General features: G+C 42.0%; 1 protein-coding gene across 5 annotated transcripts; it reads left to right on the top strand.

Moving 5' to 3' along the window:
- The first annotated feature begins 22 nt into the window (after window positions 1–22).
- Window positions 23–27427, top strand: dot1l (DOT1-like histone H3K79 methyltransferase). Of its 5 annotated transcripts, none has more exons than XM_040040080.1 (29): window positions 23–420; window positions 7031–7074; window positions 7167–7241; window positions 8653–8716; window positions 10143–10371; window positions 10611–10705; window positions 11418–11480; window positions 11608–11663; window positions 11874–11953; window positions 12682–12750; window positions 12836–12942; window positions 13579–13620; window positions 13708–13803; window positions 13903–14122; window positions 14287–14400; window positions 15657–15748; window positions 15849–15950; window positions 20003–20140; window positions 20300–20425; window positions 20655–21094; window positions 21179–21275; window positions 21378–21527; window positions 21736–21778; window positions 22200–22813; window positions 23138–23343; window positions 23558–23631; window positions 23736–24416; window positions 24998–25792; window positions 25920–27427. In XM_040040080.1, the coding sequence occupies exons 1-28, from the start codon at window positions 340–342 to the stop codon at window positions 25636–25638; spliced, it is 4839 nt and encodes a 1612-aa protein (XP_039896014.1). In that variant the 5' UTR covers window positions 23–339; the 3' UTR covers window positions 25639–25792; window positions 25920–27427. The 5 variants fall into 5 exon arrangements, with proteins under 5 accessions (XP_039896014.1, XP_039896013.1, XP_039896016.1 ...); XM_040040079.1 differs by having other exon boundaries at window positions 24–420; window positions 13900–14122; XM_040040082.1 differs by lacking the exon at window positions 24998–25792 and having other exon boundaries at window positions 30–420; window positions 13900–14122.

Below are 27427 nucleotides of genomic sequence, written 5' to 3'. Positions count from 1 at the left end.
CAGTGACGTCTGCGTCCCCTCCGCTGCCAGTGGCCCCTTGCCATAAGTATTCATGCCGGGCAAGATGGCGGCGATACGGAGTCGGTGTTATTGCCAGTGGGCATAAAAAAGGCATTTTATTTAAAATAGAACAGCGAGTCATATCCAGTTATACACTTGAACGCATCGTGAGTGTATCTGCCACGTAACCAGCGTCGACGTCTTTTTTAATTTTACGCGTTTGAACGTTTTTCTTACAAAATGTTCTCGTTGTAAGTCGCTCGCTAACCGACCAGCTGGCTAACAGAGAGCAGTTACTAGCTAGCTATCCACCACAGCCAAGCCGCCGTGAAGTGTAGGATGGGAGAAAAGCTGGAGCTCAAGCTCAAATCGCCGGTTGGAGCAGAACCCGCTGGGTATCCATGGCCGTTACCAGTATATGTAAGTGTTAAACTTTAAAACTTAATATTTGTAGCTTTTAAGCTTTGCCTTTTGTTTTAGTCTTTGTTAGCCGCGTTAGCTGTGCGCTAACTCTAGCTAGCAGAAAGAGCCGTGGCACGCTCGTCCGGAGAATCGGGTCATACTGGTTGGGATGGTGACAGACGTGCTGTATCAGCCTTCTGCCATGGCTGATGGCATACCTGGATTATTTCAATCCGTTCTTTCCTTGTCATACTGTAGACACTTAGATCCTACGGCACATTTGACCGTAGCTAGTAAAACTAACAGTGACAGCTACTGATCGGAGGTTGTTTTGAAATTGGACCACCGTTTTGTTAGTCTGTCCCGAACTTATTTTATGGCCGAACATTTTTTCCCTGCTCACATAGACCACACCATATCTCCGATGGTTACACAGTAGGTTTTTGAACTCCTGTCTGTAAACATCTGAATAGCAGTGTTGGCATTCCTAGAGTGCCTTCTGTGTGTATGTGTGTTATCCCAGCATAGTTTTAGGAGCGAGAGCAGCTGACTTGTGTTTGCTCGGGTTAACTCTGTACATGAGGTGGACCCACCACCCCCATCCCCCCCATCAGTCAGTCTGCTCTGTGCAGTGATAGCAATCATGCCTGGTAGAGACACGTTTCTCTCTCTTCTCTTAATTTTATTTCCATGTAGCTGTCAGCACGTCAGTGCCTGCAGTTGACTCATTCAGTATAAGCGGAAGGGGAAGCGGTTGTAAGTTCTGTGGTCCTTTTCAGTGGTGTGTAGTTAGTTTGAACTATCTTTCTCATTTATAGTAATTGCGGTGAGAAGATAGCGGAGTTTATGAGAATGCGTGTGTGGGGTCTCTTTGTGGCGCTTTCCCCCACCCCCACGCTGCACTGTGTCTGTCAGTCTGGTTATTTCACTTCCATCATAGTGTGTTTGTCCCATCACCCGTTTCAGTCTCTGTTGAGTCAGAGTTGCTTGTCGATGCAATCAGGCACTCCCTCCCTGCTTTGCCTGACAGAGCTGACCCTCCCTTTTTGCACTATGCCAGACTCTGATAACACTCACAGTTCCTCCCTCCCTTCCTCCCATTTCCTTATGTTATGGTCTGCAAAGATAAACAGGAGGACAAACATGTCAGGAATTTAATACATCATCGGGCTGCGTGAGCTATTTATACTGTCATGTGTTGAATTAGAAACAGCTGATGCATGTGGAGTTGTGTGATATGGAGCCCATTCATGCGGTGCTCTCCTCCTGTTTTCAAAGGGGGAAACACTTCCCCTCTCCTCTCCCTTCCTCTCTTGTCCATATGGTCAAGTCTGCAGGGAGGAAGATATGAGCCTGCCCCTGTTCAGCAATGCTGTATTATTAGAATTCACATACCAGTATGTGTTCCCAGTCACGTTTAAAACTCATTGTGTTTTCCCTTTGTTGAACTTTTTGGTGGTAACAGCAGATCCCACTCCATTTACTCTTCACTCCTACATTGCACCACATTAGGATTGCTTATCACACCTACAGAGCACGAGCACATTGCTATCTGTGTATGATAGACACAACATGGCTGCTGTTACAGGCTTTTGATGTGTAAGTTGTGCTTTTAGTGAACCAAGCCCATAGAAAAAATGCAAAGAAGATGTTCTCTGATCTCTTTTGTTTAGTCTTTCATCTGCTGTTTGCTCACTAAATCCCCACATCTGTGCATCTGTAAATGCTTCCATATGAAGAGCACCTCTGGTGTGGTGCAGCTCTTTATCCATCTGGTTCTAGGTATTGGTACTAAGCAGCCCCACACAACACTTTTAAGAGATATGCTGGTGTTTTAAGTACTTTTGGTATATGATCAGTAGGAATGTGTGGATTGTTTAATTCTGTATCACCACTGATATCATTATTACGAGTTTGGCTGATATCCACAGATGTTATCAAAGATGGACACGCCTGCCTTGTCTAAAATGTGATGCTAGAGTGCCTTAAGCCTGTGTTCTTTGTAACACCAGGGGGCTAAGTCTGGTTGCAAAAATACCAGAAAAGATTGGAAGAAATGGGTTCCTTCTCCATTGGTACTGAGAGCTCGGTACGCACCGTGCTGATCAGACTGATGGCTTCAGTGTCTAGTTTCAACTGATTAATTTTGAGCCTAATTTATAAAATTTGATTTAGAGTCAGAAAGGGCCATGAAAAGCTATGAGCATATCAAGGATCAGTCATATCCACCTCTTGCTCGTCACATCTGGCTTCAAAACACCAAGATGGCGACGGTGAAAACGCTCAGCTGGAGGCTTCATAACAGGACTTCACAAACCAGTGGATGACATCGAGGTGGCTATGTCCAACTGTTATGCTGTCTATACTCGGGAGGAGTACTGGCACCAGTTTTTATTTTATTTCTAATTCATCGCCCTTTTTGTAGTGGTTTAGACATTTGCCTAATAAGTGAAAGATCACCAGTTTGATTCTCGGAGGAGACATAGATGCCTTTAGAATTGTGCCAGGAAGGGTGTCCGGCGTAAAACAACTGCTAAATCAAACATGTGGAGCTACCTGCTGTGGCAACCTCTTGTGAATAAGGGAGCAGACTGAAGTAGCTTTTATTCATTGGCCCTTTTGTGCTGGGAAAACAAAACAAATGTCATTTAAAAAATGACCAAGCTGTTTTAAAGCTTTTCAGCTCTTTGTCGCACCATTGGAGTATTTAGCCAGCACAAAATTGATGTGACACAACAGATAAAGATTGGTCATAGAAATTTGTAGTTCTAATCTCTTTTGCTCTTAGGCAGTAAATGCTGATACTGACATCTGACTCATGTCTGTTTGATCTTCTTTGTTACAAAATCAGTGGTGACTGAGCATAATTCTTATGTGCATAAATGGAGGTATAAATAAGCATGATTAGTCTCGATATAGCTAAAACAAAAGGGCTCTTTCATCTTAATACTTTTTTTTTGCCATTTGATAAATAAAATGTATTCAAATTTCTATACAAAGCCTGACTTTGGTCATTTGTTCTCATTGGGTGCTGAGGTGTAGATAGTTGAGCAGTGTTTTGGGTAAAACCCCTACACCCACAGTGCGTCTGTGAGGAGAGGTAGCGTGGAGAGGAGGAGTAGTACGTGCGTCACTTGAACCCACAGTGGGGAGGAGAGGAGGGTCCTCTGTTCTTTTTGTCTGAGTCTAGCTTTCAGACGGCGTTTATTTTTAGCAGCAGCTCTGTACTGGTGTTGCTGTGTGCCGTCTTTGTGTGAGCAGGTGACCTCCCCCTGCTGCATCTGATTCGCTCACTTCATACTCTGTATAGCTTCCATATTAAGAGCTACACAGTGCTTTGCTCATGTGTGTTTTAGGAAGATTTGTAGCTCATTATCATTAACAGTTAGCTCCATAATGTAGTTAACTGCCGTGCTCCGCTAACAGATCTCCTGTCTAGCCATGGTTCTTTCAGGGTGTGCGCATGCATGTTTTAGTTTTGGCGGAAGTTTGCGTAGTATTGGCGGGTAGTATTGAGCGGGAAGCTGGAAGCTGTGGGCTGAGAGCTGAGAGCCGTTAGCTCATGCTGCTGTGCCAGGCCTCAAACAGCTGACAAATAGCAGGCTCTCCTCCTCTCTCAGGCCCCCCTTCCTTTCGCAGTTCTTTTTTCGCTTCTCGCTTTCACTTTCCCTGCCTTTGTCCTCTTTCACCTTCAGATTTCTTTTTTTTCCCCTTTCTACTTTCTTTCTTTTCTTTCTCTCCAGCAGAGGCTCTCTTTGGCAAAGCAGGAGACGGAAAGTGGGTCAGTGGGTCAGCTCAGGCAACAGGCTTAGGCAGCCTGTGTGCTGGATGCAACTTGAGTCCTGTTACTCACAGAGAGCTGCTCAGGCACTCCTGCTAAAATGAATGAATATAATTTCCCTGCATGTGTAAAATACAATAGATTTTTATCTTATTCAAGTTTGCTTCTGACCAACTTAGGGTGATTTTCAGAGACACGGGATGTAGCATGAGTATAGCTTCAGCCTCTCCAGTTTCATTAGGGTTTCCATTGGCATCAGCTATTTTTTTTCAAGTTCCTATATACATTCAAATAGACACATACAATCTGCATTAACATCTCAAACAGATGTTATTGAAATTCATAAAAACTCATCTTAGAACAGTACATTAAGACAGATACATACACTAATTTATTTTAAACACACGTTAACTGGGTAATAAGATAAGATAATAATTTCTTTATAAGGTCTTTTTGTGGCTCTGTGGTGAAATGTTTAGGACATTTGCCTTACATGTGAAATATCCCTGGTTCAGTCCTGGGAGGAGACACAAACCCGGCCTTAAGGGGTCACAAGCTGCTGTACTCTTACTAATGATCTCAAAGGCAGGGGTTTCGTCAGGAAGGGCATCTGCCGTAAAATCTCGTCAAATCAAACATGCAGATCCATCTGCTGTGGAGACACCCTCAGGAGATAAGAGAGCAATCAACACGCAGGGCTCACAAAATCGCTAGCCCGATGTCCCGGAGCTAGCAATATCTCCTGTCGGGCGACCAAAATCTATCTCAGCCTCGCCCGTCAGGCTATATGATAACCCGACGGGCGGGGCTGAGATAGATTTTGGTCGCCCGACCAGAGATATCGCTAGCTCCGGGACGTCGGGCTAGCGATTTTTGCGAGCCCTGAACAGTATCTCTTTCTCTTCTTCTTTGTTGTAATTTCTCTTTAATTATATTTATAATGATCAAAACTCCCATCCAGCAGTTTTATACCTTACCTTCACACATATTAGTGTGCATTTCATATTTACTTTCCCTCCACTCGATGTCTTTTTTTTAATAGAAAACGGTTTCATTAACATTCCTGCTGGATTTGGAAATGCTGTTTTAACAGGCACTGTCGCTCAGCAGGTAATCAGACCTTTCCAGGGTCTGTTACACAATCCGTTGCAGAGCTAATGCAGCAAAATGCAGCAAAAGACTCATGAGTCATAAAATATGTTTAGGGGCTATAAATGCATTTGCTGCAGGGTTGCACACAGGATCATGATTTGGTTAAAGGAAACTCTGAACATTAAACATTACACCGTTCTCCAGACTAACATGCATTAATAACCAGAACAGTTCCTTGTGGCTAATTAACATAAGCAGCATGTGCACATGGCTAATCAGCATTTCATTGCATACGCACATTGCCAGACTTAACATATATTTACACACATCTTGTTTATACTAACACAAAATGCATGCTCAGTACAATACTGGCTCAGCAAGCACTCTGTTAAACTGATTATTTCCCCATAAACATATCAGGAGTTTTTCCCTGCGGTTAGCTACTGTGATGAAGCAATACCCCTGTTTCTCTGCGATGGCATTCACATAATCCTCCTAATGCACATTCAGAATCTCCCAAACAATAAAAAACTGAGTGGTGGTGGTAGTGGCTCAGGAGGTAGGACAGGTCATCTGTCAGCAAGATGGTTCGTGGTTCAATCTCTGGCTGCATGTTGAAACATCCTTGTGCAAGATACTGGCGTTGTGTGTTTACCCAGTGCTTCGATCAGTGTGATTAGATGTTGTATGAATGTGTGTGGGAATGGGTGAAGGAGCTTTGTAGTAAAAAGTGCATAGTACAAAAGCACTATATGAGTACCAGTCCATTCACTCTTTTTCCTGTTCAGGCCTGCTTTTCAGCCAGTCAGCAATTTGCCTACATGTAGCACCACCTTTCATCCCATCATGTCCTTCTACTGTGGAACCAGCTAACATTTTGGGTTCAGGAGACAGAGACTTTGTGCTTCTGAAATTAGGCCTGATTTAGGCTACATCATAAAATGTTTAATGTAGCTTAAATCAGGTGACCTTGAACCATCTGAGGAACTTCCTCCTTCTTTTTGTGATCACTACGACAATACTCAGTGTGGTAAATGGCTGTAACTCAGGAAGGTAGAGCAGGTCATCTACTGATCGGAAGGTTGGTGGTTTGATCCCTGGCTCCCCCTAAATATCCTTGGGCAAGATATTAACCCCAAGTTCCTCTCTGATGCATGTGTCAGGGTATGAATGAGTGAGTGGTAGTAAGCACTTAACAGCATAGATGACAGTACTTGTGTGAATGGGTGAATGTGGCATGTTGTATAGAGTAATATTTGAGTATTATTTTAGTATTTGAGTATTCCCGGCGTAGAAATGCGCCATATAAGACTCAGTCCATTTACCGTTTAAATATTTGTCTTCTCTTTCCCCTCACACTCCCTCTGGTCGCTGTAGGTGTTTGTTCCTACCTGAGCCTGATTCTGACAGTTTTTTTCTGCTAAAAGGGAGTTCTTCCCTCCCATGATTGCCAGTTGATGAGATTGTCTTAGTGTTTTGACCTATGATTTACTGAGCTGTGGTATTTTAAGGTCAGATGTGAAGACAGTTTAGTGTATTTTATTTTCAGCTGTCAGTTTATTAGATACACCCCACTTAAACATCAGTCTTCTAAAACTATCATGGCTTCAGCAGTGTTGAGGTTTTGTTTAGACTGGTTTTGAGTGGTCATGTTTGGAGTTTAAGGACATCTAAAAGCTGTAATTTGTGGTGCTGCTGAGTGAAATGTTTTATTCTCGGTGTGGTTTTTGTAATATTTTCTCCCTCCCTTTTAAGGATAAACACCATGATGCTGCTCATGAAATCATCGAGACCATTCGGTAAGCGATGTTTCCGTCCTGCGATACTCCTACATGCACATGACTGTCAAAGACCTGATTTAGTAGTGATTTTATGTTTGTTTATTTAATAGGTGGGTGTGTGAGGAAATCCCAGACCTCAAACTGGCAATGGAAAATTATGTACTCATTGACTATGACACCAAGAGGTAAAATAATGTCATCAGTATCTGTAAAATCAAAGTCAGTGAGTCAGACAGAAGGTTAGATTGATGTCTCTGATAATTAGTTTAGTTAGTTTATGAGTCAGATTTAAAGACTTGATTAATTTTACCCAGCCATGATAACAAATTAGGTCATGATAGTTAGGGTTAACTAGGGCTGCTCAATTAATCGAATTTTAATCACGATTACGATCTGGGCTTTCAACGATCATTAAAAATGACTGAGCCGATTATTAGCCCCTCCCTTATTTATCCGCGACACCTTAAAGGCCGGTCCGTGAAAATATTGTCGGGCATAAACCGGTCCGTGGCGCAAAAAAGGTTGGAGACCGCTGATTAAGAGGACCCGAGGGAAGCTCGGAAAGCTAAGCAGAAGTTATTTGGAGAGTGACTGCCGTTGGTTGAAAAGAGAGTTTAAAAAAAAAAAAAAAAAAACTTCAGTGGTGTTGCACACTATTTTATATTATTTTTTTAAAGTCATTGTTAACCCTTTAAAGCCGGTCAGAGCAGCACGCTCCGTTTTGCGTAACTATTCTTAAATCCCTGTAGAATCTGAACCGTGTAAGCTAGCGCAATAATTTGTTTTGCATATGAAACCGGAGGAGTTGTACTTACATCTTATGCCATCAGCTTGTCCTCGGTCACGGTTTCGTTCCACATATAGCTTTGCAAAAATTGCATAAAAAGCGCTTGCAGGAACAAAAACATAATATTCCAGAAACACGCTTTGCCGTTCCTATCAGCTGTTCGTAACACTTCCCACAGTGAAATGATGCACCTGCTGTTTTCTTTGCAAATTTGCATCATAGGATTGTTTTTTGTTTTTCCTGCAGTATATAAAAATTGCTGTATCTCCAAAATAAAACTATGAAGACACTCAAAATAAATTTCCTGTGGTGGGAAACTATTTTTTGCAACTTTATTGTATTTAAAGTTTTGAGGGATAAACCTCTTAAATTTCTCCAAGTAGAAATATATGTAAACAAAACAAAAGCGATTTTCAATTTTTTTTGTAGTTTATTGCACTTTTTTGCAATTTATGTAATTACTATGGACTTAATGCATACATATTATTAAAATATGGGCTATAACAGTTGTATTGATGTATAGCAACTTTAAATGCTCCCACAAATGGCACTACAGCATATAAAAAAAAAAAAATATATAAGCTCTGGTGGACTTGGTTCTATAGTAGGTCTTAAAGGGTTAAATAAATATCGTCAAATAATCGTGATCTCAATTTCAGTGAAAATAATCGTGATTATCATTTTTGCCATAATCGAGCAGCCCTAGGGTTAACCCATGTGAGCTGTATTATTTCACTCAGAAATGTGCTGTTATTACTTAAATTACATTATAGAGATCATATTTTATATGTGTTGCCTCTCTCTCCCAGCTTTGAGAGCATGCAGAGACTTTGTGACAAGTACAACAGGGCCATTGACAGCATTCATCAGCTGGTGAGTCCATATGTGAAAAGTTCCTTGCTGTTTTGTAGGAGAAGGCTGCACATTAGTCACAAACCTGGTTCTTTTGAATCTGTGCCCTTTGTGAATCATTTTCCCTAACTGTTTATTCTGGTTTTGAGTATTTATAGTAGGATATCAGAGCCAGTGTTCTCTAAGGTGGTCTATCTTTGTCCTTCAGTTATTGGATTTTGGTAAGAACTCTTTAGTGTGCTGTCTTATCTACATTCCACTGCAGTAATTAAAGAAATAGTCCACTTACACAGGTATTCAGACCTTTTGCTATTGATTTCTGGTGCATGCTACTTTTGTCAGAGATCACTTAGGGAACTTCTAAAGATTGTCTGGAGTCTACCTGGCACTAATTAAATCATCTGTCCATACAACAGTACATTTTCCTAACCGCTTATTCCTCGAGAGCTGGAGCCTATTCCAGCTGTTGAAAGGTAGAAGTCAGAGTATATAGCCTCACAAGCCCATCTTAAGGCTAACACAGGGCTAATTAAATCAGCTGGTCATAAATATGATATGTGTCTGTGTAAGGTCTTACAGCTGCTGATGAATATTAGAGTAAAAACTAGTAAACTGTAGTCTCTGCTATTTAACTAGCCTGGGCCTTTCCTGTCTTATCTTTGCCTGCCAACATGCAGACCAGGGTGCCTTTCTGGCAGCCCTTAAAATCATTTTTCTCCCTCTCCAAGTAGTCTCTTCCCCCGTCGTACTCCAACGCCACTGTCTTGGACTGACATAGGCTATGGTCGCTGTTTTTTGGCAGTTGAAACCACCTGTGAGGAGGAGCTGCTCATTGAGAAGAGCAAGGTTTATTCTCAGCACTTGTGGTCAAAGTCAGCCAAGCTGGATCCTGTCCATGGGACTCGTAACCCCTTAGAAAGGCAGCTGAACATATTTTTCAATAATGTATTTTTTATGTCAGTGTCAAAGTGCAGAGAAGCAATTTATCAAATTTATTATCCTTTGCTTTTACCCAAACTACATAAAACAAACAGAAACGTAAAATGTTCACTGATACTTGCCATCCACCGGGATTAAGCTCAAATAACTGTACCATTAAAAATGGAGAAAAATCTAAAGGACAGGTTTGCCAACCTTGTGGGATCTTTCCCAAAAGAATTGAGGTTCTTATTTTATTTTATTTTTTTTGCAAAAGTATTAAGTGAATGCTTCACATATTTATTGAAATGGGATATTTTAGTCTTTTATTTTTAACAGTTGTACAAACCACTCAAAAAGCCTGTATTTGCTTTGTCATTATCATGTGTGCAGGTTAATTGTGAAAAATAATTAAATACGTTAAGATGATACCGTTTACAATGAGTCTGAAAACTCCTAAAAGGTATAAAAAGGGATGGAGTGCACTCTCTGGGGGCGCTATGTAATTGATGCAAATCTTGTTTTACAGTGGAAAGGGACCACCCAGCCCATGAAGCTAAACAAGCGTCCTTCCAATGGGCTGCTAAGACATATCTTACAGCAGGTGTACAACCACTCAGTGACCGACCCAGAGAAGCTCAACAACTATGAACCCTTCTCCCCCGAGGTGTACGGAGAGACCTCTTTCGACCTGGTGGCCCAGATTATTGATGAAATGGAAATGATGGAAGAAGACACCTTTGTTGACCTTGGCAGTGGTTAGTTTGCTGTTATACATTTCATTCTATACTAACCACATAGTAGAAGCACCTGAAGTTTGTCTTTGTTTCTTAAAAGTACTCCAGTAAAGTGTGTTTGGGGTTACTTGGATAAAAATGCTAATTAAGAACTATGAAAATGTCTGAAATTGTAAGACTCAGAACTCCAGCATAAATAGCAAGTTTGGCAGCTTTGGTGTGTTAAATGTATTTTTGAAGAAATTGTTTCATATTTGCAGGAGTAGGGCAGGTGGTGCTGCAGGTTGCAGCAGCAACCAACTGTAAACACTACTATGGTGTAGAGAAAGCAGACATTCCAGCTACCTATGCAGAGGTAACTCCATTATCTCACATAACAGATATACAGACCCAGCAGCACGGGGTTGAAAATCACTGCGTTTAGATTTGTTTTAGTGAAAAGCCAAAGATTACTATAGACACCTCTAAACTAGAGCGTAGTCTAGCAGAAAGAGCACCTGCTGTTTATTTCCTCTTCAGATCAGCCTTCAAACTGGTTTCTTTGTTAGCATTTGTTTGCCCTGTCACGCTGCACCAAACAAGGTGCATAAATCTGTTCCACACTTGCACTAAAGCACTAAACTGAGTTCAATTAAGATTGTAAATGTCTGACGCAGCTGGATTGAACCTTAAGCGGTCTTCAAACTTCCAGCAGCTCTATCATAATGTGACTGTAGTGTCTGACTGCAATCAGTGCCGGTTTGACTATAGAGCAGGTAACAGACTGGTGAGTAGTGCCCAAGCTTCAGATAAACATCCATGCTTTGAATTAATGTCTCCCGACTGGGCGGAAATTCAACTCAAAATCTTAGTTTTAATCATAAGTGTGAAACTCATGCTCGAGTCATTCTGGTAACTGAAAGGGCGTTTTTTAGAAACCAGTATCCAAACTTTAACTGGGGGCTATTTGTTTACTTCCTCTCTTTCTAGAAATGCCTCCACAACTCTCGCTTTATCATAATTTTGACTTTTAAAAACTTGAATTTTCGTATCAAGTGTTCTGATATTGTTTCTGTTCTTTGTTTCAGACCATGGATAAAGAGTTTAAAAAATGGATGAAATGGTATGGGAAGAAACACGGGGAGTACACAGTAAGTTGGTTCTTGTGTGACACAAGTTGCACTTTCATTGCGCACACGTTCAGAAGAAACAAATTCAGGTGCTCTGTAGATTCACAGGTGTTCAGGACTTTTTCCATAACCGTACAATTTGTTTCAGCTGGAAAGAGGTGATTTTCTGTCTGAAGAGTGGAAAGAAAGAATCGCCAACACAAGGTGGTGTACAAAGCCTGATCACAGTGACAGACTGAAAGACAAAATCTCCATTTATGCTTTTCTGCAAATAAGGCCGTTTAAAATCTGAATCTAATCAAAATATAATCAGAAAATCGCCTCCTTAACTGTTTTTGTCATTCATTACATCCTGAGGTAACCATTTTTACTGTGAATTGAACTGTGAAGTATTTCCTCTTGTCTGTTTTCCAGTATTATTTTTGTGAATAACTTTGCCTTTGGTCCAGAGGTAGATCACCAGCTGAAGGAGCGCTTTGCTAACATGAAGGAAGGTTAGTACTTTTCAGTTAATAACTACACTACTTACTCATTACTTGTTTGTACTTGAAAACATCTGCGTTATTTTATCTTTCAATTAAAAAACACTCAGACATACACAAGGCTCTTAAATTGGAAAATATATAGATCATCACCTAAATTCTGATCAGAATTATCAGAAAAATTGAGCATAAATTATGTTGCACTGACGGTCTGTTAGGCACATTGATGAATTTGTGTTCTATAGAGTCAACAATGTTTCAGCTTCAAAGTCACAAACATACAATTTCTGCATTATATTCAGACCCACCACTTTTTGTATGTCATGTTTGGATCAGAGCATTATTTTAAAAATCATTTGAGGAGATGTGTCCACTTTTTCTTTAATCTCCACAGTCTGCTCTCTGTCAATCTGGTATTTTCAAATTTCCCAGCAAAACTGAATTGAGACCCTTTATTGAAAACTGGAGAAAATTAATCAAAGATAGAAAAACAGTTTGAAAGCAGGTGCATGTAGTATTTTGTTTATATAAAGCATCATGTTTTTGTAGTGTTGGTAGTGATTAATTCTTCAGCTGTTCTCATTGTTAATTAAGCTAAAATTGGCTCATGAGATCCATCCATAGATAGTTAAAGTGATTGTGTAAATTACCATGCGTGCGTCAAGTAATGAGCTGAAAAAGCTGTGGTGTGTACAACTCATGTAAAGAATTTATGTGCATTTGTTTTTCTATTTCCCCAGGAGGGAAAATTGTATCCTCCAAACCCTTTGCACCTTTAAACTTCAGAATCAACAGTCGAAACTTGAGTGGTAAGCACCCAATTTATTTAAAAAATAAATAATATTTAAGGCTCCATTAGACTTCCGTGTGATATTCTTCCCTTCTGTCCTGCAGATATTGGCACAATTATGCGTGTGGTGGAGCTTTCTCCACTCAGAGGCTCTGTTTCCTGGACTGGAAAGCCAGTTTCCTACTACCTGCATACCATAGACCGCACCATAGTAAGCACCCATGCTTCTCTTTGTCTCTGTAATGAGGGGGAAGTGATCCCAGGCGCCCACACGTGAAATCCTAACAGAGAGGATCTCGTCAGCTCAATAAAAAAATAATTGACTACTAAAGCAACACAAATAAATTATCCATTAGAGACGAACCGTAACCTAAACTCAAGAGATAAGCTGCCATAATAACAGCTGGTATCATCTTAATGAGTAGTGTATCTTGAGAGTAAGCAATCTGAGGTTTCACAGGCAGACATGTGCTTATTAGATTACCGTGACATATGTGTCATTCCAGTAACTGGTGAAAGTAATCCCTGGTTACCTGTTGAAATCCCAGTGAGAAAACTGGCAGGCTGCCTGGAAAATGCTTGTGACAGTCTCATTATGCAGATGTGTTTCTTGTCACCACCTGATGCCGTTTGCCCTCTCCGTCTCACTCTTTATGAAGTTTTATTTGGCGATGACACAAAACACATTTTATGTACCGATTGTACTAAATTTAATTATTTAGTGCGTTTGCTTTTTTCAGTCAGAACTGTGAAACGAGCATGCACCTGATTCTTTAAGTGTTGTTACAAACGTGTAAATAAGAACTCTTAATCTAATACCCACATTTTCCTTTTTCTCATCTTCCAGCTTGAAAACTACTTTGCTAGTCTCAAAAATCCTAAACTCAGGGTGAGTTTTCTTCTTCACTGTGTTGAAAGTCCCTGTATTTACTACATTTTTTGGATCAGACTAGTAAATTGATTCATCTTCTGTTAGGAGGAGCAAGAGGCAGCTAGAAGACGTCAGCAGAAGGACACGAAGGACAGTAAAAGCAATAGTACCACGCCTACAAAACCCAAGGAACCAAACAAGGTACAAGAATGAGAATTAAACCCGGACAAGCTGGTCAGCGTTGTGAGACAGGTCTCTGTGTTCTCTATGTGACTGTTATCTCTTTGTGTAATAAAGCAGGACTCCTGTGGTGAAGAGGAGCGTCCTAGCTTGGTGACTGTGGTCAAGCCCTCCGCTAAACCGAGAAGACCGCGACTCCTGGCCAAAGGTCGCAAGCTGAACAATAAGAAACGTGGTCGACCCAAGAAAGCTACTCCAGCTGCTGAGAAGAAAAATAAGAAGAATCAGAGTGCGTTGGATTTGCTGCATGCCAAGACCCTTTCTGCAGCACCCCCTCAGGGTAAGAGCGCTAACACACACACACACACACACACACACACACACACACACACACACACACACACACACACACACACACACACACACACACAATATGCTGTCTGTATTATTTCCTAAACAGGACTTTTATTGATGTTACTAATGAAAATATTACTATGCGTGCAGATGCATACCGACCACCTCAGAGTCCCTTCTACCAGCTACCTCCCAAGATCCAGCACTATACTCCTAGTCAACTTCTGCTGAGCCCAACTCCCCCTGGTTTGGAAAAACTGCTAGGTAAGTTAATGAAGACACCGATTGATTTTTTTTTATTTATTTATTTATTTTTTTAAACTGTGATGCTGAAAAACCACATGCACCATACCAGATATACACATGGTTATATGAAATTCAGGTTACTGATTTAAGCAACAGCTTTTATATATCAATATGGACAGATGTTCTGGGAAGTGTGGTGTGATTGATCTATAAGGAAATTTAACAAAGCCTAAAGCTTTTTAACGCCACTTCTGTTTGTGGTTGTGAACTAAAGACTTAATAAAAGAGAACTTGATCTGACTTTTGTGTGTTGCCTGCTGGTTAGGATGATTCTCGTTGTGCTGAAGTTTTGGATGAGATCTTTTTCAGTGAATACATTCACATCGTGAGCCATCCACTCATAGCTGTGACTCCGCCTCCGCACACACCTACATACAGAGGTGTATTGGAAGTACAGAATATTTATTTTTGAGAACCAGATTTTGTACTGAAATGTTAATCTTGTCAAAATAGTTCACGATACTGAACGTCCAACTGGGAAAGGTTTTGTAAGAACTTTATAAGAACTTAGCTTTAAGGTCGCCACTGAGGATGAGTGGAGGGCTCCTAAAGAAGCTCTGCTTTTGCACAGTTCTCCTTTTTTATTTATTACCTTGAAAAATTGAGTTTTTAGGATTTGCATTATGGTCTTTGATATTATTATACTTGTGTTGTAAATGTGCAAATGAAAATAAGCTTTTCTCTAAGTCTGGTACCTGGCCTGTTTCACTCTGATGCCATCATTGTTTTTGTCTGTGGTCCCTGACAAAAGAACAGTAATCAGAAATAAGTGGCAGCCATTTCACCACAGAACACTAAAAATAAAAAATAAAAGCGTTGGTGGGCTTTCTCCACATCCTCAACTTCAGTTGCACGTCAGCATTTATTGCATCTTTGTTGTTCTTTTACGTGACCAGCTAACACCAGAGACTGATATGAGCCGTGTTTACAGAAATAAACAAACGAACAAACATGTTGAGCCTCATCCACATTTTAAACTGTGACAAGAAGAAAATTAGCTGGTGTGCATGTTTCATTATTTCCAGCAGTCATTTTTGCATGTGCACTTTTTTTTTGTGCACAGGGTCAGAATATTTCTAGGCACACGTTATAGAATGAGGCCAAAACGTGAAGAGGCAAACAAAACAACAGTTCTGCAGTTCTCCAATCAACAGCAAACATATTTGTTAAACTGTCCGTCTCTTTCTGTCTCCAACTTTGATCTTCTTTTACAGACAATATCAAAATTCAGTACCTCCAGTTTATGGCCTATATGAAGACTCCTCAGTACCGCTCCAACCTGCAACAACTTTTAGACCAAGAGAAGGTAATTATTGTCTCAATAGACTGCATAGTGAGGTCATCTTCACCTTGCTAAATTCTGTATATACATTTATATTATTATATCTGCTTTCCACTCACTCTAGCAAAAACACAGGGACCTATCAGGGCAGGCGGAGCAGCTCCATTTGGTCTGTCAGTCTCACAAGGAGAAGATCAAAGGTCTCTTTCAGACTAAACTGGATGAGGTAAGAAGTGATGCTATGTTGCTCCCACCTGATGCAGTAACACTTGTTAGTAGAAATCTACAGAAAATGCTTCATTCAACCTTTTATAGCATGTATATTCAAAAACTGCAGATTATCAAACGGATGGGAATTGTAGACGGGCTTAAAACTCATGCCGTCTCTGTCCCACCTGAGGATAAACATGGTCAAAAGAAACTGGGGGGGGGCGCGCTAGCGAGCGCGATGGAGTGAACACGCTTACTTCAGAGCCTCTGCACATTCCAGCTTAATTTGCATCAAAAATAGGCACTTAAGTTACCAATCTGCTCTCAAAGACCATCTTAAACTTTTAAACAGAGTTCCTGACAGATTTGTGAGATGAAGTTCCTTCATCTCACAAATCTGTCAGGAAAAAGAGGTGTGGCTATCCTAGTACACAGACAGATAAACTTCACCCCACTCACTACATATAGAGACCCACATGGGAGTTACATTATGGTCAACGGCTCTATTGATGGAGTACTGGTTTCCCTCATCAATATCTACGCCCCTAATGAGGATGAGCCAAATTTCATACATACAATTTCTAATCTAGTACTTCAAAAGTGTTCTGGTGTTTTATTGCTTGGAGGGTATTTTAATTTTGTCTTGTCACCTTATATGGATAAACAACCAAGTTTTAAAAGCCATGCGTCGCAAATGAGCAAAGCTCTAAAACATTTAACAACTGAACTGGGACTAATTGATGTCTGGAGAAATAGGTTTCCTAGAGTCAGAGATTATACTTTTTACTTGCATAGACATTTTACCTCTAAAACAGAAGAGCATAGAATTGACAATATTGAAATCTTACCAATTACACTATCTGACCATGCACCGTTATCATTCTCATGGGACTTAGGATTGACACCAAAACTAAAACTTTGGCGATTAAATGCCTCACTCCTAAATGATAGCCAGTTTTGTGAGTTCATACATACTGAACTAAATACTTACTTGGAGTTGAATACAACTCCGGAGATATCGCCTTTAACTCTCTGGGATTGCGCCAAGGCATACATTAGAGGTCGCATAATATCATTTGGAAGTGCCAGGAAAAAAAGAAAAGAGGCTAGGCGGTGTGAATTGGAGGCCAAAATAAAACACCTAGAGCAACAACACAAAAAAGCACAGACAGCCAATTTGCTTTCCGATCTTAAAATGTTACGTAGTGAGCTTAATAGTTTAATAAACGAGAAAATTGAGGGCAATTTAAGATTCATTAAACAAAAGTACTATGAACAGGGTAGTAGGGCTAGTAGATTGCTGGCAATAAGACTCAGGAAACAGCAAACTTGTAATATGGTCCAAAAGTTGAAGTCAGATCAAACCCTGATTACTAAACCAAATCAAATTGCAAGTTGTTTTGCCAATTTTTTCGAGTCATTATATAAAAATTCAGATACATGTAAAGATGACAATACACTATCTGATTTCTTAGAAAAATTAAAATTTAAAAACGCTGCCAGAATCTGTAGCAAAGGAGTTAGATGAACCAATTCGAGAACAAGAAATTTTACAGGTGATTTCAAACCTTAAAACTAAAAACAGTCCTGGCCCTGATGGTTTTATTAACGAATTTTATAAAAAACTTAAGGACAAAGTCGCACCCTTATTACTGAAAGCTTACCACTGCGCTCTGGAGATGGGACTACAACTGTAGTAATTGTCGTAATCCATAAAGAGGGCAAGGACCCCACAAATTGTCAATCATACAGGCCAATCTCATTACTTAATACTGATTTGCACATTCTCACCACGATTTTAGCCAAAAGAGTTAGTAAAATTATTACACATGTTATAAATCCAGATCAAACGGGGTTCATTGCAGGAAGGCACTATGGGGACAATGTTCGTAGATTGTTGAACTTAATGTCCTTGTACAAGACTAAACAAGAAGAAACAATGATTCTGTCTCTTGATGCGCAAAAAGCATTCGACAGGGTTTCCTGGCAGTACTTGGTCCATACACTTGAAAGATTCAAATTTGGGCCAAACTTAATTAAGTGGATACAGATCCAACCCAATGGCGACTGTACGGGTAAATGGAACAATATCAGCCAGATTTCCACTGGAACGTGGGTGTAGACAAGGATGCCCACTGTCACCCCTGCTGTTTGATATAAGTATTGAGCCTTTGGTGCAGATGAACATTAAATTCAGGGCCTTTCAATTAATGGAGAACAGCATAAATTGTCCATCTATGCAGACGATGTACTTTTATACATTTCAAATCCTGCAGTCAGTGTACCTCATTTAAAAGAAATTATTAGTACATACGGTTACCTCTCTGGTTACAAAGTTAATATTGACAAAACATTGGCAATGGATATAGGAGGAAGCATTTCACAAACATTCAAGGAGCGATGTGGCTTTAAATGGCCAAACGAAGGTATCAAGTATTTAGGAATTCAAATTCCTCACTCATTATCAGACTTGTTTAAAGTAAATTATGAAGTTATAGTTGCAAAAATAAAAAAGATTTAGAGAGATAGACAGTCCTGCTTCTGTCTTTCTTGGGTCGGATCGAGAGCATACGTATGAATGTATTGCCAAGACTTCTATACCTTTTTCAAATGCTGCCTATTAACATTCCCAACTCTACATTTGATAATTTAGATAAACCAAATTTATATGGCAAGGCAAACGCCCAAGGATCAAGTTCCAAACATTAAAACTGTCAAAACTGCCGGGGGGATTGGCTGTTCCAAATCTGAAATATTATTTCTGGGCAGCTCAGATGAGACCCCTGACTTTTATAGATTTCTGCAGCTAAGAAGTTTTTTGACAAAACATAAAGAATGGAGGCAAGTTTTGGAGCCCTCACCCATTGAGGAAATATTTCTAAAAATATTTCAAAGTAATTCCTCCCCAAAATTAATCAGCAATTTTTATAACGCATTTATGAGTTTCAATACAAGTGCAACTTTGGATATTAAGGCAAGGTGGGAAGCTGAGACTGGCACTCAAATCTCAGAGGACACCTGGGAAGGTGGTCATGAGATATTTTAGAACCCCAGAGATAATTGCCAAAATGAAGCCTACAAATCCTGACACCTGCAGGTGAAATTGTGGTACTTATTTAGGAACCCACTCACATATATTCTGGTCATGCCCAAAAATCTGCTCATTTTGGAATGACATATTTAAAGTTCTCAACACAGTTTTCCAACAACCATTAACAAAAGACCAACAGCTAGCCATTTTAGGAGTATTACCAAATGGTTTTGCGGGAAACAATAAAAAGTATCTCTTAAGTATCTCTTATTCCTCTGCGGGGCAACCTGCATATGGCCAATAAAGCATTCAATCAATCAATCAATCAATCAATTAAGAATCTTGCTTACAGCAGCACTAAAGTGTATTACTATTAAATGGCTGAATCTTGACCCACCTTCATATAATATGTGGATTGATAAAGTAAGAGAAATTTACCAAATGGAGGAAATAACATATGCTCTGTGGATTCAGAGAGAATTGTTTGCTGAGCGTTGGCGACCCATACATGCTTTACTGTTTCAATAATTTAGCATAGGTCTGTTTCGTTTTGTTCATTTATGGCTAAGATTGTCACATGTTATTTAATATTACATAAAGTTTTTGGGGTTTTTTGTTGTTTGTTTGTTTGTTTGTTTGTTTGCTTGTTTGCTTGCTTGCTTGGGTTTTGTTTTGCTTCCCAGTTTTATTTTGTGCTTCCTAATTGCAGTTCTTATTTTAATCTGTATTTCTGCATTGCGGTTCCTGTAACTGTCCTATTTGTGAACATTGACAAGTACAAGTTGCAATGTTGTAAATTATAATAAAAATTCAGTTTAAAAAAAGAAAAAAGGAACAGGGGGTGGATGCACACCTGCATCAGGTGTGACTGTATATGAGCACTTAGAATGTAAAATGCACTTTGATATTACTGCAGCAGGGAAAGCTCTTCAGCCAGTAGAGGTCTGCAAAGACTCACTTAGACACAATTCTTTTAAGCATCACGCTAGTAAAGCAGCTGATAAAAATGTGTTGTTTTTTGTGTGTGTGCTGAACAGCTGGGAGTAAAAGCCCTGACTGTGGAGGACCTCCTTCAGGCCCAGAAGGAGATATCAGCCCATAACCTTCAGCTGAAGGAGCAAACCAAGCAGCTTGAGAGAGATATGGCTTTGCTGAGAGACCACAGCTTGCTGCTGGTGAGGCTTCAGATCCTCCAGCCCTTAATTACAGCATTGTCTCCAGCGGTTCTCACCTGTCATCGTACCTGCTGTTTAACTTTTGCGCAATGCTGGACGAACAGGCTGGCGGCGTTATGGGAGAGAGAGAGTGAGTAACAGTAACTTGTTATTTTTCAGCTGAAGTCTCGATGTGAGGAGTTGAAGCTGGACTGGGGCTCTTTGTGTCTGGAGAGTTTGTTGAAAGAGAAGCAGGCCCTGCGCAAACAGATCTCCGAGAAGCAGAGACATTGCTTGGAGTTGCAGGTACACAGCTGACATCTTCAGATTGTTGGATCTATATCCAGGTGTTTTGGTCTCTCTTTTCTGATGCGTGCCCCTCTACCTCTATCATCTCACCACCCTTTAATCCACCTCACTGCTCTGTGGTTTTCAGGAAGAGTGTATGAGCTATTGTGACAAACATTTTCCAATATTTTAACATCGGTATAGCCTGTTTACCTGTGTAATAGTTCCCCCTGGTGTCTGTTTGTAGATAAGCATTGTGGAGCTGGAGAAAAGTCAAAGGCAGCAGGAGCTACTTCAGCTGAAATCCTACAGCCCTGGCGAAAGTTCCCCGTATCGAAAAAACCTGGAATCTCGCGCTTCCACAGACGTGGACTCTTCTAAGCTCGGCCTGTCTACAGCCCCAGTTCTCAACGGTGTTAGCCCAGAGTTTACTATCAACGGCACCAGCTCACCTTGTTTTGACCGGGTTAACTCCAAGGGTGAGCTTCTTTCTCGGTACCTGCCCATATCCCCGGACCATGAATTAGTGGCTGCCACCCCTGATGCCCGACAGAGGCAGCAAAGCTTCTCTCATGCTCTTCCTGACTACACGCGCTTCTCCCCTGCCAAGATTGCCTTGCGTAGGCACCTTAACCAGGATCCTACTGCCTCTGCTCACTTAAGAGGTCCAGGGCTGACCACACATAGGTTTGTTCCTACTACAAACATGTATGAACATTTTTATTTCTGCTGTCTGCAGATTGAATCCTAAAGCATCATTTATCTTTTTAGGGATCTGGGTGGTGTTAACTCTCCACTTGGAGCCAAACAGAACTGCCCCTCTCCCAATGGATGTGATGCTCAGAATAACCTCAAAAGCTCAGAGAGGGTGAATTTTCATCTTTCCCTGTGTCATTTTCACTGTGATTTATTTGCAAGCACACCTTGAGTCTTTCACTGCTGTAATTTTCCCATTTGTGCTGTGACACAGGGCATTAAAGAGAGGAGTCCATCTGTTCAGGGAGACAACAGCATTACAAGCCTTCCTATTAGTATCCCACTGAGCACTGTTCACCCAAGTAAATTACCAGTTAGCATCCCACTGGCCAGTGTGGTGCTACCCAGTCGTGCTGAGAGACTGGTGAGTGTGCTGACTTTTCCTATAGTACATCACTGATGCACCTCTCGTGAAGCCACGCTGCACGATAAAAATATTATGTTTAAAGATTAAGATGTGTAGGTTAGGTTTTTATCTAGTCAATTATTTAATGTAATTGTCTAAAGTTCAAAATAAATCTATAATACCTTCAGATTTCACAATGATAAATTCTCTGCATTCATGATTTCAGAGAAGTACTCCGAGTCCTGTGTCACAGACCGGTCAGACCAATGGTAAGGATGGACTCTTCACATATTTTTCACTTGTGACTTTCAGTTTCTACTATAGTCAGGGTTTTGCCTGGATTAAGTGAGTAAGCCTCTGACTATGCAGCGTAAGCATGGTCACCACATACAGTAAAGGGGATGATTCTGTGTTTGCGGATTTCATGGAATAATATGCATTTTCCAATTATTTTTGTCCATTTCACAAATAAAGCATAATTACCAAAATAAACTCCTTGCAAAGAAAAAAAGCTGGTTTTATTTTATTACAGCTTTAAAAATGGGTGAGTATATTCCTTGGGGTGTTGCTAAAAATTCCTCTGGGAAAAAACTTACTGCTGCTTACTTAAGGTTAAATATGTGAATTGAGGCTGTTTTCTATTAGTCTGATCTTCCTGTGAAGCTTCATGAACTGTTTGGTCTTTGTTAGGATATTCATCCATCTCCAGCATGATGAATGGAGGTCTGCACCCCGAGGACCACAACGGCACTTCTTCACCTCCTCCACACAGCAACACTTTAACAATGGGCCGAGGCGGTCCGATCCAGAGCCCCCCTCTCGGCACTGGGGGGGTGCTCCAGTATGCCGACGGACCCCCGAGGATTGTTCCAGAAGATGGACCGGAGGGCCAAGGAGGTGAATCGGACGCAGAAGCCCAGGAAAGTGAACTGCGAAGGAGGATCTTTTTCTCCTCCTCTTCTTCTTCATCCTCGTCTTCCTCTTCGTCAGGCAGCGGGGGCAGCGCAGCCGGAGGAACTCGCCTCCACCACCACACCGGCAACCCGGCCAAGCAGGGATACCACAGTAACCATGGAAACCACCACCACCAATCGCCCAGCACGCAGCACGCTCACACACCCACACATACGTCGTCATCGCACTCCTCTCACAGCCTCTGCTCTCAAGAGGGACGCAAGCGGGGGAGACGGAAACGTGGCAACCCAGGGCCTGTTATGGCCAGTGGATCCCCAAAGAGAAGATCATTCCCTGGGCTCAGCTCCAGCAACCACTCCTCAGGATCGCCACTCAATATCAACTCCATGGTGAGCACTGGAGACGAAAGAGCATATATGAGATTCTTTGAAGTTACATTATGAGTATTGTACTATATTAAGTATATACTCAATATTATAAGCAGTTTTAAAGGCTCCTGCTAATTCATCAGTCTTAAAAGTTCAATAGAAGCACACTTTGCGGCATGATCTTGAAACTGTACAACAAATGTAATAATAGCGTAATAACAATGCCACATCCTCTTTAGCCATCGTACAGACAACCTTCTGCTGCTCCAGCGTAACCATCCGTCTGTTTTGTTTTTCACAGATGTCGCCAGCGTCACTGTAAACTGTGATTATTTTCGCCAACAGGTGAACAACATCAACCAACCTCTGGAGATCTCCGCCATCTCCTCTCCAGAGCAATCAAGCCGCAGCCCCGTTGGGCCTGACCTAGACCAACCTCCCATCTTGAAGAGAGAGCGCCCCCTGGAGATGAACGGCACGGGTCGATATTCCACAGCACCCAGCTCAGACGATGAGGACTCGGGTTATCCTGTTGACAGCTCCAGTTCTCGGTAATATGAAGCTTATGATGGCATCTTCATCGATCGGAAGTCATTTAAATGTCCTTGCTGAATAACCGTGTGATTCAGCATTTCCTGTTTGTGCTTTTATTTAATCACAAGTTGTACCATTATAAATATGACTCAGTCAGCTCTGTTGCAAATTTTATATATTTATGATATTGTTATTGCTTATTTTGATTTTGATTTTTGTTTGTTTTTGCAGAATTGAAAGAAAAATAGCCACTATATCGTTGGAGAGCAGAGATGGATCCGGTAGACTCGGAGATGGTGAACGAGGTAGAAAATAAATACATTAAGAAATAATCATCATCATTCTCTGCCTTTCTGCTAGATGATGAGAGCTGTGTGTTTGTTTGTTTTTTTCCTTTCTCCTCCACTAGGGAGAAAATCAGGAAGCAGCAGTGGTAACAGCACCGGCAGTGAAGCCTCCTCATCGTCATCTTTGTCCTCTACCAGCAAATGGAAATCCACCTTTTCACCCATTTCTGATCCCAAACAACCCAACTCTGACCTGAGACAGGGGGGCTCTCCGTTTGGCATCGGGGGTTCGGGTCGGGGCACAGACTCAGATTCTGACCACAAACAGCAGCAGGTGAGGAAAGGGAGCGATGGAGAGTCCAGCTACAGCAATCCAAACCCTTTCCTCAGTCAGGAGGCGAGTACCAGGGGTGGAAGCAGCAGTGCTGGTGGTGCTCAAGGAGGAAGCAGTTCAGACCAGCGCCAGACCCTCCAGAAGCAGAAGGCCTCCCGTGACTGGGAGCTGAAGAACAGCGGCAATCTGGCCAGTCAGAACCTCTTCATTTCTGCTGCCGCCAGTAGCGGAGGGGGAATTCTTAGTGGGAAAGTGGGAGGCAGTCCTGTAGCTGTTTCCTCGAGCACTGGGTCATCTGTGGGGCAGTACCTGGGGGCCCAGTTCCCACTTGGAGGGACCTCAGTCTTGCAATCTTTGTTTGGGGCCCAGACTGGCGGATCCACGGTGACGGGGACCCCTCGGCTTGTCAACGGACACTCTGCCCTAGGAAGCTTCTCCAGTGCTGGGTTGGCAGGGGGAGCAGCTGGAGGTGAGCACCACTGATTAATAGCCAATGTTATCTAGGGATTAGCGAATAGTTGGAGGGAGGGCTTGGTTGTGTATTTGGGGTCATCTTGATATCGAATCGTGCAAGAGAAAGAGCCAGGTAAGTGTTCTTGACTGACTCTCTGTGCTGCCCTGCTTTGACGTGGACTGGCCGCTTAGGTGATGCAGTTGGAGACACCCTCGGAAAATGTGCCATTTTTCACAAAACTTTCATTGAAATCATTAATAACAAAGCGTGAGTGACCGTTTGATTTCATGGAGGTCACGTTGTTGCGCATGTGTTTTCCCCGGGTGTGTTAGTGCATCAGAGTCATTTCACTTCCTGCAGCGTTACGCTGGCTGCGCTGAATTGGCTCCGTTACATTTCCAGTGGACTGACTCTGTTTGCTCTCTATGTGCTTGTCTCAGACTTGCTTGGCGCTTTGCACAACCTGGCTCAGCCCTTGCTTCTCTCTCTGTCCCCCCCCCCCCCCCCCCCCTGCTCTTTTTGCCACTGCTCTCTCTTGTCTCCACTCTCTCGCCCTCCTCCTCCTCCTCCCTCCATTTCTGCTGTATGATTTGCAGGTATATTTCACCACGTGGTTCCCTCAGTGTCCTCCCATCAGTTTGGGGCAACGCTCCCCACCTCAGGAGGCCTCAACTCTCTGCTCAGTCTCCCCTCCTCCTCTTCCTCTACCTCCTCCCAAACCCAGCAACACACCACTCCCCAGCCAGCCTCCACGCGCCTGGCGCCCGTGTCCTCGCCTATGCCCCTCTCGTTATCCCAGGCCCAGCACAGCCGCACGCAGTCGGTCCTGCATAGCCCCTCTCCTCCCACGCTCTCCCTGCCCCCTCCTCCACCCCTGCATAGCGTCCCCTCCTCGTCGACATCCACGCACTCTGACTCCCCAGCATCTTCTCGATCAGACTCCCTCCACTCCTCGCGTCTGTCCCTCTCCTCTCTCCACCATCAGAGAGCACAATCATCCCTCTCCATCTCATCCTCTACCTCTGCTGCTTCTGTCTCTGCTGCTGCATCCCTTTCCTCTTCCTCTCTCTCAGCCTCCTCTGCCTCCTCCTCTCGTCCATTTGCAGTGCACTACTCCCCCCGTCTGCCCCCTCCGCCACCGACCAGCAGTTCTGGTGGTGCTGGGAGCATGTGGAGGACTCAGAGCATGCATGGTACCTACACCACCTCCCAGCTCCCCAGCTCCCGACCTAGATAGGGTTTGGGGCTGAGGGGAAGGGCGAGGAGAGGGGAAGGGCGGAGAACAATCTGAGGGTGGATAGAGGGTGAGCGAGAGAGGCTGGTAGGGAGTGAGAGAGACAGGATGCCTGTTTTCCATGTGCTTCTGCAAGCTGTTTGTCTGATTGAACAAGGTAAGAGAAGTAGGTGTTAGATTAAAAGTAAAGGCTCAATGCTCAATCAGCTGTCTGTGTTTTTGCTGTTATTTCTGGAAGCCTTAGAATCACTCATGATGTCCTCGTCTGTCTTTGAATGTTTCAGGTAATTGATGAAAACTACCTCAACATTAAATAAACTATGCAAATGTCCAGGTGTGGACCAAGGCACTCTCCTCATTCACTGGTGCTTCAAACTCTGCACTACCCAATCGCCTCCAAGACCGGCTTCTGTACTGGGATCTTTGTCTCTCACACACTCTCACTCACACACACACACACACACACACACACACACACACACACACACACACACACACACACACACACACTAACCACACACTATGGTCACCCTGAGCAGAATTCATAGGTACTGGTCATGTTTGTGTGTGGAGTAGTGTTGTCCAGCTCTGGGTGAACTTAAATATCGTGTTTGACTTTAAGGTGCTATCTAATCTGTTCATATGTAGTTTCTTTGTTCTGGTGCCAATTATAGCAACCGGGATCCAGCAAAATCAGAAAAAAAAAGAATTATCATTTAACGACAGGATAAACCAGGGTCTACTTCCCTCCCAAAGTTTCACTTCACGAGTCACGCACACACACACTCAGACACACACACAGCCGGTTCATTAGAACTCTGCTCAGACGTCAAGCACCTTTGCTTTTGCGTGCATGCGTTATTTCCTCCCTCGGTGAAATTCTGTATTTGCTGCAATATATTTGGTTGCGTAACAAAATGAGGAACTTCGTATTTTGGTCTAACTTCGCACTGGATATTAAGCTCACGTAGCAGAAGATGTACAAGCCCTTGCTTGTGTTAGTTGGCACCCCTGCCATGTTCATTATTTACTGTGTTTTCATATTTAAATTCGTGACAAACTGCAATGAGTTGTTGGTGCTTAATTCAAAGCCAAATAATAAATTAGATTGTGTCTGTTTGGTTTGCTCTGACTCCTTCTGTCTCAAAAAATACTAAATATTTTGTAGCTATTTCCTTAAAGTTGTTTCTGTTTTTCTGCTAATGTCAGATATTTAATGTTAGCAATAATCAGACAAATCTCTCGAAGGATGAGAGGAATGAGGAAAACATCTGCGGATGTTGATTTTGGCCTTATTTTGAGGATAAGGTAAATTAATAACATGCCTTTGGGTGTCAGTAATGCAACGCAGAGCCGAGTACATTAACATTTGTTTAAAAAATAAAAATAAAAAAAATGAAATGGTGCTCTTCAGCCACTCGTCACTGTGGCTGCTCTGTTAAGGTTCAGCAAACAGCTGAATCCACGTGTCCGAGAACAACAGAGTTCAGTGAGTTTGCGTGTATTTATTAACTGTTTCTTTCCCGTCGGGTTGTGAAGTCACACAAACGGCAGCAGAAATATTCCTCTTTGTAAGCTAAGCTTAACAGTAGAGATCCATGCATTCATATTTATCCGTGCTGTTAGGAAAGGCAGGTTTAAATGAAAGTGGACTGATATGTGAAATTTTACTGCGTTTAGTTTAAATACACACACACACAGTCATGCATGCAAATCCTCACACACTGGGAAAACATAGTTGACCATAACCACAACAAACTACTGGACTTCTTTCACACCTTTGTTTGCTTTT

This window comes from Simochromis diagramma, unplaced genomic scaffold (genome assembly GCF_900408965.1).
Source record: "Simochromis diagramma unplaced genomic scaffold, fSimDia1.1 OVJJ01000026.1, whole genome shotgun sequence".
NCBI classification, from domain to species: Eukaryota; Metazoa; Chordata; class Actinopteri; order Cichliformes; family Cichlidae; genus Simochromis; species Simochromis diagramma.
The sequence above is the reverse complement of the archived record's forward strand: the minus strand, read 5'-3'. Positions and strand labels throughout refer to the sequence as shown.

Bases quoted from the DNA above. Each gene is read 5' to 3' on its own strand.
- dot1l (XM_040040079.1), top strand. From the start codon at position 340: ATGGGAGAAAAGCTGGAGCTCAAGCTCAAATCGCCGGTTGGAGCAGAA. The intron at 421-7,030 runs GTAAGTGTTAAA...CTCCCTTTTAAG, and splicing joins CATGGCCGTTACCAGTATAT to GATAAACACCATGATGCTGC. The intron at 11,664-11,873 runs GTGGTGTACAAA...TCTGTTTTCCAG, and splicing joins GAAAGAATCGCCAACACAAG to TATTATTTTTGTGAATAACT.